This window comes from Oncorhynchus keta, chromosome 32 (genome assembly GCF_023373465.1).
Source record: "Oncorhynchus keta strain PuntledgeMale-10-30-2019 chromosome 32, Oket_V2, whole genome shotgun sequence".
In the NCBI taxonomy this organism is placed as follows: Eukaryota; Metazoa; Chordata; class Actinopteri; order Salmoniformes; family Salmonidae; genus Oncorhynchus; species Oncorhynchus keta.
Window position 1 is genome coordinate 12,754,954 of NC_068452.1, and position 13,769 is coordinate 12,768,722.

Below are 13,769 nucleotides of genomic sequence, written 5' to 3' on the forward strand. Positions count from 1 at the left end.
ATGAAGATGGCAAAGGAAGCGGAGAAAACGGGACCCCTGTGCCATTATGCGGTGACCAGCCTGGCGAAGAACAACTTCAGGGTGGTCACCGTAACCATGTACAATCCGCATGTGAAAGATGAAGAGGTGAGGGCCTTTCTGGGGAGGTACATGGACAATGTCTCCTCAGCGAGGTACCTCAGGGACTCCCTGGGTTTCTGGAACGGAAAGAGAGGTTTCCAAGCGTTACTCAGGGAGTCCCCGAAGAGTGTGGATGGCTACCTCCATCCTCCGGCGATGTTCTCCCTGGGGGCATAGGAGTGGTGCACTCAACAGGAGTAGGGATTCTGTGTGGGAACAGAGAGGTTAAGGTAGAGAGCACTTTTGTTATAATGCAGGGTAGAGTATTGGGGATAGATGTCAAGTATAGAGAAGCTAGATATAGGTTAATTGGGGTGTATGGGCCACAGGTGGCGGCAGACAGGAGGGAGATGGTGGACTGTCTGGCACCCCTGTGTGTTACAAACAGGCACTTGGTGATAGGAGGGGATTTTAATATAGATTTAGGGGTAGGTGGTGATAGCAGTGCAGGCGCCATCACTGGGCTAATGGCTTGCTATGGTCTGGTTGATGGTGGCCTGCACACTACTCCGGCAATGGTCGGTCCTACATGGCGCAACTCCAGGGGGGTTGCGCGGAGGCTCGACTACATTTTTGTATCCAGGTCTATGGGTCAGTTGTCTGGGCGGCTGGTGCCTGTTTTCTTCACGGATCACGACGGGGTGTTCCTGCAGGTAGGGTCGCCAGTCTGCCTCTTCGGTAGGGGGTACTGGAAGTTAGATCTGGATATACTGGAGGAGCAGGCTTTCGTTGACGCATTTTTTTGTTTCTTTCGGAGGCTTGTGACGGCCTCCGGTCCATGTGCGAGGGGGTGTTAGAGTGGTGGGATTTAGTTAAGGTGAGGATTAGGGCTTTTATAATAGGATATTGTAGAAGGAAAAAAAGGGAGGAAAGGAGGGAGGTGGATCGTATCCAAAGGTTAATTGAACTCGAGTACGAGGCAGGCAACCTCGGCGGGTCGATTGACTGGGAGAGATCCGCAACCCTAAAGTCGCAGCTCAGGGAGCTGCAGGAGCAGAAGGCTCGAGCTTTCCTGGAGCGTCGCATAGTGGCTTTCTAGAACATAATGAGACTTGTTCCGCTATGTTCTTTAAGTCGGTTAGGGCCAGGCAGAGTAGGAAGGTAAATGCATGGAGTTAGGGAAGATAATGGTAGTATAGTAAGTAAACCAGAGGAAATGGTCAGGGTGACAACTGATCATTTCCAAGGTTTATTTAAGGAAAGGGAAATAGATGTAGAGCAGGGAAACGTGTTTTTAGAACACTTGTCCCGGCGGCTGCCAGAGGACATTAGAGACGTGATGGAGGCCCAGATCTCACTAGAAGAGGTTGAGAGCGCTCTTAGGAGGATGGGAAAAGGGAAGGTGCCTGGGATGGATGGGCTGCCGGCTGAGTTTTACCTCAAGTTTTGGGGTATACATGGACCAGTGGTTCTCAAAGTCTTGAAGGCCATCCTTGAGACGGGGGTCCCGGGGGGATCAATGGCTGTTGGTGTGCTGTCACTTCTTTATAAGAAGTGGGAAGCAACTGACCTTGGCAACTGGCGGCCTTTGACCATGCTGTGCGTAGATTACAAGATTCTTGCAAAGGTTTTAGCAGACCGGTTGCGCACAGCCCTTCCCTACGTCGTCCACGAGGATCAGACGTGCGGGGTAGAGGGCCGCTCTATAAGATGGAACCTACAGTTGATCAGGGATTCCATCGCTTGGGTTGAAGATAGAGGGCTGCCTTTAATGGTAGCAGCGCTAGATCAGGCGATTAGGATTTGGGGAGAAGTTTATAGGATGGATTCGTATATTATATGTCGGTGCGGGGTGTCGAGTTAGTGTAAATAGTCATTTAGGTGACGTTTTTGACCTCTCGTCTGGGGTCCGGCAGGTATGCCCACTCTCGGCTCTCCTCTTCGTTCTGTACATGGAGCCTCTGGGGGCTGCCATTAGGGCAGACACAGGGGTGGAAGGCTTGTTGATCCCTGGAAGTGGTGGGCTGCGTGTTAAGATGACGCAGTACGCCGACGACACTTCCTTGCTGTTGTGCAAGGACTCGTGCCTGACAAGGTCCCTTGCCATCTTTGGGGATTTCACCCGAGCGTCGGGAGCAGTTCTGAACCATGCAAAGTCTTCCGTCAAGTTTTTCGGAAGATGGCGCGGTAGAACGGATGTGCCTGGGGGTTTATCTCTCTGCGAAGGGGCCCTGAGGATTCTCGGGTTCATTTTGAGACCTCCAACTCAGCGACGCTAAACTGGAACATGCGTATCGCAGTGGTACAGAGGAAGCTAGCAATGTGGAAGGCTAGGTATTTGTCTTTTATGGGCAAAGTCCTGGTCCTAAAGTTGGATGTGTTGCCGTCTCTTGTATTTGGCATACATCTATCTACCCATTGCCGGCTTGTCTGAGGAGGCCTCTAGTGAGGCTTGTGTTTCAGTTTATGTGGAGTGGCAGGTGCTAGTGGGTCGCCAGGGCACGCATGATCTGTCCCATCGGGGAGGGAGGTAAGGGGGTACCACATTTCCCCTTCAAGCTGGACTCAATTTTTTTTTCTTTCTTGTTAGCGGAGCTTGCTCAGCCAGTGATACACCCGTCCGGTTACCTCCTGCGGGTGTTCTTCTCGTACCAGGCGAGAAGCGTAATGGTGTGGTCTATAACGCGGGTCCTCGGGCGGAACAGCTGCCGTGGCACTTTGGCCATGCGGCAAAGTGGCTGCATGCGCACCCCGAGGTTGAAGTTGCCCGAGTAGGTTTAGATCACAGGCACCTGTACGAAGAGGTCAGGCAGGCAGGGAGTCCTGCACCTGTAGCGGGCATCTCGTCAGTGGTCTGGGAGGGAGTGCAGGCTTGGACAACAGGCTCAAGGACCTGAATTGGTTGGGCCTCCATAAGTGCTTGCCGGTACTTTCCATCTTGTACCGGTATAGTGTGGTGCGATCCCCCACCTGTCCAAGATCTGCTTGTGGCAGGGAGGAGACTGTGCGCCATGCCTTCTGGGACTGTGCCTGTGCCGGACTAGTATGGGCTAGGGCACGGCTGATGCTAGGTGTGGTTAGGAGGGATTTTGTTTTGACATGGGCTAGGCTAGAGAGAGGCGTAGGGAGAGCAAAGGGAACGGATAGGGACAGGTTTCTGCTCTGGCTTCTCATGAGTCTCTTTAAAAGGGGACTGTGGGAAGCCAGGCAGAATTTAGTCAAGACAGGGAGAGATTGGGGGGTGGAGGGGATAGTGAGAAGGGTGGAAGGTGATTTGAGAGGGAGGATGAAGAGGGAGGAGAGGAAGTGGGGGAAGCATGCGGCACGGGAGAGGTGGAAAGGGGGTTTAGGGCTGGGAGTGTTAGAGTGAGTTTGGTAAGGGGATAGATTAGGGAAGGGGAGATAGGTAAAGGGTTAGGTATTGGTTAGGTATGATGGGGAGGGACGATGCTCCCCTGAGGTTTGTTTTTGTTTGATGTTTTTGTAAATAGAATTAATTAAGAATGAATGAGAATTGTGATTTTGTAATAGTATGAATGGTATTGATTGTAATAAATTATTTTAACCACCTTTTTGGTTTGCTTCCTGTCTTTAAGTTTGCTGTGGGTTTTTATCTAGTTTGACTCTTGGACAGATTTAGTGGGTCTCATGGTGGGTGTCTTTTAGGTCCCAGTTGTTACTTGTCAATTTTCAGTGGACACCCCCATAGTGTCTTTCAGAACCCCTCCTAAAAACAATCTTATATTTTGGGTCGGATGTTGCATCCAATTAATATTGTAATCAATGGCATTTCCTTAGAATGCTCATTAGTCTTTCAGTTATTATTCTGTTTTTTTAATCCTCTTATGTATGTTGTGTACTAAATATTTCTGTTTATTTTGATTGTTTTTTAATGTGAAGCTATTGTGTTGCATCCATGTCTGAAGTGTGCTGTATAAATAAAGCTTGATTTGATTTCAACAAATGAACTACCAATCAACAGGCTCTTGGTCCCTCTTAGTATGAAAATCAGTACCAATCCCATGTCAAAGGATTCAACTACTGAAAACAAACAAATGGATCAACCAGATTAATCCCACTTTTCAAGCCTGCTGAAGGAGTGGTAAACACCACCCCCGTCTCTACCAGGGGCTTGAGGTGGTCTCCCACAGCTCTGCTAATGTCATGTTCTGTGGCCTTGCCGTTCCATTTCTTGACTGCCCCTGCAACACATTTAGTCATATTATGTAAAACTCTCAAAGTAATGGATATGAAGCATCTACAGGCTGTTACACATGGCACATATATGTGACTTCTGTCATCTGATCACTCCAAGCTTCATTAGGTCTGGATGCACAAAAGTCACAATGTGCTACATTAGGTTTAGATCTGCCAGGATGGCCATTGTGTTCGGAATTTGAGTCTGGCCGCCGAATATGCATAAGCAACGTAAAGATATGGGGTGAATGAGTGGGGAAAGTACATTTGACACAAATTACCTTCATAATATCAAATAACAAATGTGTGTGCCTGAGGGGAAATGAACTTTCACAGAAAACCATCATTGTCTTCGTTATTCATTATTAGTATGTTATATTATTTTATACATTATTTCGAGACATATTCAGAGCCAAACATCAACCCAACTTTTTTTTATTTTATTTACCCCCTTTTTCTCCCCAATTTCGTGGTATCCAATTGTTAGTAGCTACTATCTTGCCTCATCGCTACAACTCCCGTACAGGCTCGGGAGAGACAAAGGTCGAAAGTCCTGCGTCCTCCGATACACAACCCAACCAGCCGCACTGCTTCTAAACACAGCACGCATCCAACCCGGAAGCCAGCCGCACCAATGTGTCGGAGGAAACAAGGTGCACCTGGCAATCTTGGTTAGCGCACACTGCGCCCGGCCCGCCACAGGAGTCACTGGTGTGCGATGAGACAAGGATATCCCTACCGGCCAAACCCTCCGTGACCCGGACGACGCTAGGCCAATTGTGTGTCGCGGCCCGTTACGACAGAGCCTGGGTGCGAACCCAGAGTCTCTGGTGGCACTTAACCACAGCGCCACCCTGGACATCAACCCAACTTAACCTTTTTAATAACTGTTGTTGCATCCAAACTTGTCACCATCGTTTTCAATTGAAACTGCGAAGTTCCCGGAAGAAGTCCAGCAACAGCCAAAAGGGGTGAGAAATTACACCAATATCAGTGGCCAAATTTACACTAATGTAAATAAACATAGATGATGGAACATATTCCCTTTTGCTTACGTGATGAACCGCTAAGGGGACATAAATATTTACCATCTAAACCATGTGTGACCTCTCACCTCTCTGGCTGTAGAAGTGTTCTTCCTACCCAGTCCCTCAACAGCTCTCTGACTGAGCTCCACCCTCACTGGGTCTTCAGGAAGGATGGAAGGAGGAATGGATCAGTCAGTCAATAAAGTGTAGAGCTGATGTCTATGCTGTCTGACAGAATCACTATTTTAGTAGTTCATTAAAGTAAATAAGGCTTTATGACTGCTGAATACCAACTATCAATCACTTAGATCATGTATTTTCGGGTAGAGATACATCCTTGGGACGTCCCTAGCCCGTTGAAGTTGACATTTAAAATGGTTAAGGTTAGGGTTTAGGGTAATGATGTCCCAAGCATCCCAGAGAGCATTGACCATCGTGCATTCTTCTGTCTCTTTTACATAGCAGGTGTAAAATAAACAGACCCGACAAGTAGGCATGCAATGCATTATGGCCATTGTAGTTCAATTATACCAATGGCTGATGAAACATATTCCCTTTTTTTCTTCCTTTATTTAAATTGACAAGTCAGTTAAGAACAAATTCTTATATACAATGATGGCCTAGGAACAGTACCTTCCTAGACAATGTGCTGGACGGTAATTATTTATGTGGCCCATGGACCCTGTGTAACTTTACAAGAAAAAAAAGTAACTTTTCTCCACAGACTGCAGGCGACAGGCTCAGGACACGGTTGATTGGCTGTCAGACAAGGTTCCTTACACTGCTAGCTGGTAGAACTGCTTTTCTGGATTATACTATAGCTGAGATCCCAATACCCATGTAAACATAGCTTATTGATAGATCAATGAGGTCAGATCCCAATACCCATGTAAACATAGCTTACTGGAAGATCAATGAGGCTAGATCCCAATACCTATGTAGACATAGCTTACTGGCAGTTGTCTGACTATTATATTATTATTTAATGAAGGAAATGTAAAAATTCACTTTTTGTCTGGAAATAAAATAAACATGTATCTGCTTTACCCACTCCAGTCAACAGAATGCGATGTGCGTCTTTCAGGCGATGCTATCAGCGTGACATATGATCTTGGAAAGTCTACACATTCTAGTTATTGTGGAATTCTTGTGCAATTTAAATGTTTATATATGAAATGTAATTTTAGCTTCTAAATGAGAGAATTGTTTTCATTAAGTGAACTGGGCTCAATCAGTGGCCACACCCAAGTGAACAGACATTGGTTGAGAACTATGAAACACGCCCTTCTCCCCTACTACAAAAGTCAGTTGACGGAAGTCAACCTCATGTTCCAGATGAGGTGTCCATACGTTTAAAAGGGCTAATTTCAACCCTGGCGGTGACGATCACCAAGCTGGAAGGATGAATTTCGGCTAAACAAAGTGGCATAGTTTAAAGTGGCTAGTGATACATGTATTACAGTTAAGATGCAGTAGATGATAGAGTACAGTATATACGTATACACATGAGATTAATAATGTAGGGTATGTAAACATTATATTAAGTAGCATTGTTTAAAGTGGCTAGTGATAGAGGAATTCTAAATTCCTTTAATGTTTTAATTGCCAATACCAATTAGCACTCATTTCTAATTCATTTAATGAGTTGTAAGTTCATTAATTATGCATGAAGTAGATCGAGACCAGTCTTAAAAGCCAGGTTAAAGAGCGCTTAATTCCAGAGAGTACTAACCCATACACAGATTTCCACAGGTTATAAACTCAAAATGACATCATCAGTTTCCCACGATAGCCCCGTTGTTTTTTTGTTTAGGTCCGGAGATGCTTTCTACTCCCCTCATAAACCAGACATTACAACCTGTCTAAAAGATACAGATTTCTCTCAACAATGGAACAAAACCCAAACATTCTTATCTTGTCTGTGGCTCAGTTGGTAGAGCATGGCGCTTGTAACGCCAGGGTAGTGGGTTCGATTCCCGGGACCACCCATACGTAGAATGTATGCACACATGACTGTAAGTCGCTTTGGATAAAAGCGTCAGCTAAATGGCATATATATATATATTATTATATATATATATTATTATATATATATATATTATATATATATATTGTCTGAAAAGCTTTTTCTCCCCCTTGACCTTCCCAAGAGGCACAGACAATCAAATTAGTTCTGCTTACATTTTCAGTAATAAATGGTTTCTAATCATTAACGAATACATAATTGATCATCTAAACTATATTTTCCTCTATCAGCTAGTGATATATGTTACATCAATTTCCATCAATTCCCATTATTAAAGTGGCTGGAGTTGAGTCAGTGTGTTGGCAGCAGCCACTCAATGTTAGTGGTGGCTGTTTAACAGTCTGATGGCCTTGAGATAGAAGCTGTTTTTCAGTCTCCCAGTCCCAGCTTTGATGCACCTGTACTGTCCTTGCCTTCAGGATGATAGCGGGGTGAACAGGCAGTGGCTCGGGTGGTTGTTGTCCTTGATGATCTTTATGGCCTTCCTGTGACATCGGGTGGTGTAGGTGTCCTGGAGGGCAGGTAGTTTGCCCCCGGTGATGCGTTGTGCAGACCTCACTACCCTCTGGAGAGCCTTACGGTTGTGGGCGGAGCATTGCCGTACCAGGCGGTGATACAGCCCGGCAGGATGCTGTAGAAGTTTGTGAGTGCTTTTGGTGACAAGCCGAATTTCTTCAGCCTCCTGAGGTTGAAGAGGCGCTGCTGCGCCTTCTTCACGATGCTGTCCGTGTGGGTGGACCAATTCAGTTTGTCTGTGATGTGTACGCCGAGGAACTTAAAACTTACTACCCTCTCCACTACTGTCCCATCGATGTGGATAGGGGGGTGCTCCCTCTGCTGTTTCCTGAAGTCCACAATCATCTCCTTAGTTTTGTTGACATTGAGTGTGAGGTTATTTTCCTGACACCACACTCCGAGGGCCCTCACCTCCTCCGCAGTCGTGGGTGAACAGGGAGTACAGGAGAGGGCTCAGAACGCACCCTTGTGGGGCCCTAGTTTTGAGGATCTGCAGGGTGGAGATGTTGTTACCTACCCTCACCACCTGGGGGCGGCCCGTCAGGAAGTCCAGTACCCAGTTGCACAGGGCGGGGTCGAGACCCAGGGTCTCGAGCTTGATGACGAGTTTGAAGGATACTATGGTGTTAAATGCTGAGCTGTTGTCGATGAACAGCATTCTCACATAGGTATTCCTCTTGTCCAGATGGGTAAGGGCAGTATGGTTGAGATTGCATCGTCTGTGGACCATACAGGGGAAAAACTTTTCCAATGTTCCCATTGTGGAAAGAGTTGTACCCAGTTAAGAAACTTGTATGAGAGGACACACGCACACAGAAAAAAAGACCACTGCTCCCACTGTGGAAAGAGATTTACCCAGTTAAGGTACCTGAAATAGCATGAAAGAATACATACAAATACGCAGGAGAAGACATACCACTGCTCTCATTGTGGAAAGACATTTTCCCAGTCAGAGGACCTGAAAACACATGAGAGAATAGAGAGGCTGTGTTCTGACTTGTGTTTTTGACTGAGAATGTGTGTATTTGTTTGGGCTGTCAGACTTTGGGCTGTCAGAGATAACTTTGTGTAATGTTAGTGCACTATTTTTTAAATTGCAATTAATCCATTGTCTGAAAACGTTGAAAATACACTGAAAGCATCCAAAATACATCCTATATACCGTTAAAATCTACAATGCTATGTAAAAACAAGATGACATGGAGGTTAAATAAAGTGTGCTTTATCAATGTAACATATTTTGACACGTCCACTGTGGGGCGCTGTAGAGTCACAATATCCATAACAACTTCAGGTCAAACAGGGAAATCGTTCACATCGTTTTTCCACCATTAATTTTTCCCACAGGGCTGTGTTTTGTTTAGGCTTACCCTGGTGTGACGTTTTATTAACCATGTAAATCTCTCTAGGACAAGGTGACTGAGGGCACACCGTGTGTTGTGAATGTCTTTTAATGTTTTTAATATTGTATAACTGCCTTTATTTTGCTGGACCCCAGGAAGAGTAGCTGCTGCCTTGTCAGGAACTAATGGGGATCCTTTATTCACCGATTCGAAAATGCTAATTAGCATCCAAGTAGACGACATGCAAGACTACAAATAATATTAATAATAACAAACTTCTTCCATTAAGTATGATGGAGGTCACTGTGTTCTTGGGGACCTTCAATGCTGCAGAAATGTTTTGGTACCTGTCCCCAGATCTGTGCCTTGACACAATCCTGTCTTGGAGCTCTACGGACAATTCCTTTGACCTCGTGGGTTGGTTACCTGTGGGACCATATGTAGACAGGTGTGTGCCTTTCCAAATCATGTCCAATCAATTGAATTTACCACAGGTGGACTCCAATCAAGTTGTAGAAACATCTCAAGGATGATCAATGGAATCGGGGTGCATGTGAGCTCAATTTCGAGTCTCATAGCAAAGGGTCTGAATACGTGCATAAATGTAAAACAATTGGGTATTGTAATGACATTATGGGGTATTGTAATGTCATTATGGGGTATTGTGATGTCATAATGGGGTATTGTGTGTAGATTGATGAGTGAAAACATCTTCAATTTTAGAATAAGGCTGTAATGTAACAAAGTGGAAAAAGTGAAGAGGTCTGAATGCATTACGAATGCACTGTATACTCCTGGTAGACTTTTCTACCACTGGCAGAGTTTTCTACCATTGATAGTTTTGTACAGTCATGTGATACGTGCTATAGAAAAATCAAATCTTAGGAGAGTACATGGGAGGCACTATACTGTGTGTCTGCAGGTGTCTATCTGGTCAAAACCACTGATACAGGTGCCCCTCCACCCTCTGGGATGGATCATGTCTACAGAGAAACCTAGATTTGAATACTTAGATTTGTGTATATTGGGCATTTGTTGTGAAATTGTTAGATATTACTTGTTAGATATTACTGCACTGTCAGAGCTAAAACCACAAGCATTTCACAACACCCGCAATAACATGCTGAACATGTGTATGTGACCAATAAAATGTGATTTTGATTTTAAATTAACATCCTATTTATCAAAGGTGCTTTTGCCTGGGGTCAAAATGAAAGTCGATATTGATACAGAAACACTGAACCATATTTATTAAGAACAAGTTGATTGACAAAGTCATGAAAATTTGGAAGAATTGAATAAACCACATGTTGGCTACGATAAAAGATATGCCTCTGGGGTCAAAATGATCCATGTCAGATGTATGGTTCAATAAAAATATGTAGTGGGTGTAAAGTTGGTTTTAAATTCTCATTAAAAACGAATCAATCAACACCTGCTTCTCTTTGAACAACTCAATATAATAATCAACTTTTATGAAATAAATGAAAAATAAACGTTTGGTTGCTCAACTGCGTTGCCCACTCCAGTCAGCAGATGGCGATGTGCGTATTTTAGGTTCAGGCGACGCTGACAGTGTGACGTATAATCCAGTGGACGGGACGCTCCTTCAACAACAGCTTGTCAGACACCTCCGTAGCTTTCTAGCAAACACAGCTTCAACATTCACGCTCTTTACACTGTTTTTGGTGTATATTAGTCGCTGTGTATTAAACATACTTCTGTCATATGTACTTGTTGACCAATTTAATAATATATTTACGTTGTTTGTCAGCTAGCTGGTTTGCTAAGTTAGCTTAGAACTAGGCTAGTCGCTAATGCTAGCTGGCTAACATCTCCGACCATGAGTTCACTAAGCTACTCTCTTCCTGATAAAGAAGAGGAGGTTTGCTGGACGGAGAAAGAAGCTCTCATCAAAGAGGAGGAGGAAGAGAAATATGTTACTATACAAAAACAAGTAGAGGGTGAGGCTGTTACTGTGAAAGAAGAAGAGAAAGATGTTTCAGTGAAAGAAGAGGAAGACACGTTCAGAGTGAAAGAGGAGGGTGCATTTTTTGGAGTGAAAGAGGAGGAGGGGGAGATTACTGTCACATTGGAGGAAGAAAAGGAGGTTGGAGATCTGTTTAACACCAGTAAGTACCGTCTCTGCAGTCGTTGAACCAATGTGCAGTAAAGGGGAACCAATATGCAGTAAAGGGGTTCTACCATTGGTGGGCCGTCAGGGCCAGCAAGGCCTTCTCTAGCTCTAGCTAGCTGGCCTAAACATCAGAATATATATATTTTCCCACAAATATGTATTCAATTATTCCCCAGAGTAAGAGTTATAGTCTTCATTTCATAGCTTTCCTCTTGGTTGCACTGCTTCCAGCCCCAGGTTGAGATTTGGAGGGCTGGTCTTTATGTTAGATCTTTTATCCAATCATATTCAGCCATCATGTGTTGCCAGGGGTCTAAAATCTGCCCTCAGGCCTTCAGAATCAACAGTGCGGGCGCTTCAAGTGAATGGAAATGAAAATTTAGTGTCAACCAATCAGCTTTAGAGTTGGCTATTGTACGCCTGCTGGCTGGCTCCAGTGTTACACAGGAGCCAGCTTGCAGGTGTAGTGCGTGCACGTTTTTTGATTGGATTACCAAGGTCCTATGGGCACCTCAGAACTAGGAAACTGTGTACTACTAAGGAATTTGCGTACTGCTAAGCTGTTTTTTCAACCCACAATGGCGGAAGGAGGAGAAGATATCGATTTGGTCGAGGATGTAATTATAACGCCATTCTCAAGACTAACTTTTCAAGAAAAGTTGGACATTGTAAGGAGAGGACGCCGATGCTACAAAGCCTGTCACAGGCTGTCACAACTGTGAGCGCTATCAATGGCTCACAGGCTCCGAGAAGCACTGCAAACTGTACTGCTGGGAATGCCTGATATTTGCAAGTGATCGATTTGGTGTTTGGAGTCACACTGGCTTTGCAAACTTGAGTTGTCTAACCAAGGCAGCAATGAGACACCAAAGTACGGCTGGGCACTTACAAGCAATGGTGCTTTTGAAAACTTTTGTGGACACCCGAGTGGATCTACAGCTCAACGAACAAGTGCGCATGGCAACGGAGCCGCACAATGAAAAGGTGAAGAAAAATAGGGAAATATTGAAAATACTCATTGATTGTTTTTGGGTAAACAGGAACTTTCATTTAGGGGACACAATGAAAGTGCTGACTCCAAAACAAAGGGAACTATGTGGAGCTTCTTTTCTTTCTGAAAGCAACACAGATGTACAATACCACCTGTCCACTAACAAAGTGTTCATTGGGACGTCAGGCAAAATACAAAATGACCTAATTTATGCTATTGCTGAAGTGATGGGAGAAGAGATCAAAATGGAGATTAAAAAAGCTCCCTTTGTTGCTGTTATGGTGGATGAGACAACAGATGTGGGAAATGCAGCACAGCTCTCACTCGTCCTGCGTTATGTGATGGACACAGGAGCCAAGGAGCGATTTATCAGATTTGAAGATGTGGACTGTGTTATTTTCAGAGGTAGACTGGCTCTGGCAGCTAAAATAGTCAAATATTCCATCTAAATGTGAATCGATTCTCAATTGCAATATGTTTCTATAAACATAAATCGCTGTACTTTCATATCACCTCAAAATAATTTCACACAATACTTAAATATCACATCAAAGTAATTGAAAATGATACTTTCATATCACATCCAAATGATTTCAAATACTTTGACATCAAAATAGGTAACCAGTTGCGATCCCCCAAAAGGTAATCCAAATTCGTTTCTCGTCATTTCTCCTTCCTTCTGGCTTTTTCTTCTTTGGAGTTTATATGGCGGTTGGCAACCAACTTTAAGGTGCATTACCACCATCAACTGGACTGGAGTGTGGACCTCAGTTCATCTTTCAATCACCCACGTGGGTATATACCAAGACAGTCGTGAAGAGGGCACAACAAAACCTTTTCCCCCTCAGGAGCCTGAAAAGATTTGGCATGGGTCCCCAGATCCTCAAAAGGTAATACAGCTGCACCATTGAGAGCATTCTGACCGGTTGCATCACCGCCTGGTATGGCATCTGCTCGGCATCTGACCGTAAGGCTCTACAGAGGGTAGTGCGAACAGCCCATTACATCACTGTGGCCAAGCTTCCTGACATCCAGGACCTATATAGTAGGCTGTGTCAGAGGGAAGCCTTCAATGCAGCATAATTATTTTTGGTACCCTTCCCCAGATCTGTGCCTTGACGCAATCCTGTCTCGGAGCTCTACGGACAATTCTTTCGACCTCATTGCTTGGTTTTTGCTCTGACATGCACATGCACTGTCAACTGTGGGACCATATATAGACAGGTGTGTGCCTTCCAAATTATGCCCAATCAATTGAATTTACCACAGGTGGACTCCGAACAAGTTATAGATACATCTCAAGGATGATGGCTGCATCCCTTGTTCTCAATTTCCACCTGAAGACATACCCTAATCTAATTGCCTGTAGCTCAGTCCCAGAGGCAAAGATATGCATATTCTTGGTATCATTTGAATGGAAACATTCTGAAGTTTGTGGAAATGTTAATTGAATGGAGGAGAATATAACACA

The 13,769-nt window shown here is 44.5% G+C and overlaps 2 protein-coding genes across 7 annotated transcripts in view; one reads left to right on the forward strand and one right to left on the reverse strand.

The window, feature by feature from the left end:
• Window positions 1-13,769, reverse strand: part of LOC118365099 (zinc finger protein ZFP2-like) — a 323,918-nt gene that overhangs the window by 140,177 nt on the left and 169,972 nt on the right. The window lies entirely within an intron of this gene.
• The window catches only part of LOC118365129 (zinc finger protein 501-like), a 309,516-nt gene continuing 306,526 nt past the window's right edge, over window positions 10,780-13,769 (forward strand). For all 6 annotated transcript variants that reach the window (XR_008088209.1, XR_008088211.1, XR_008088210.1 and 3 more), the window contains exon 1: window positions 10,780-11,302. Coding sequence is in view for 3 of the 6 variants with exons in the window: in XM_052490225.1 (XP_052346185.1) it covers window positions 11,014-11,302 (289 nt within the window). In the remaining 3 variants the exon portion in view is untranslated. The remainder of the gene's footprint in view (window positions 11,303-13,769) is intronic.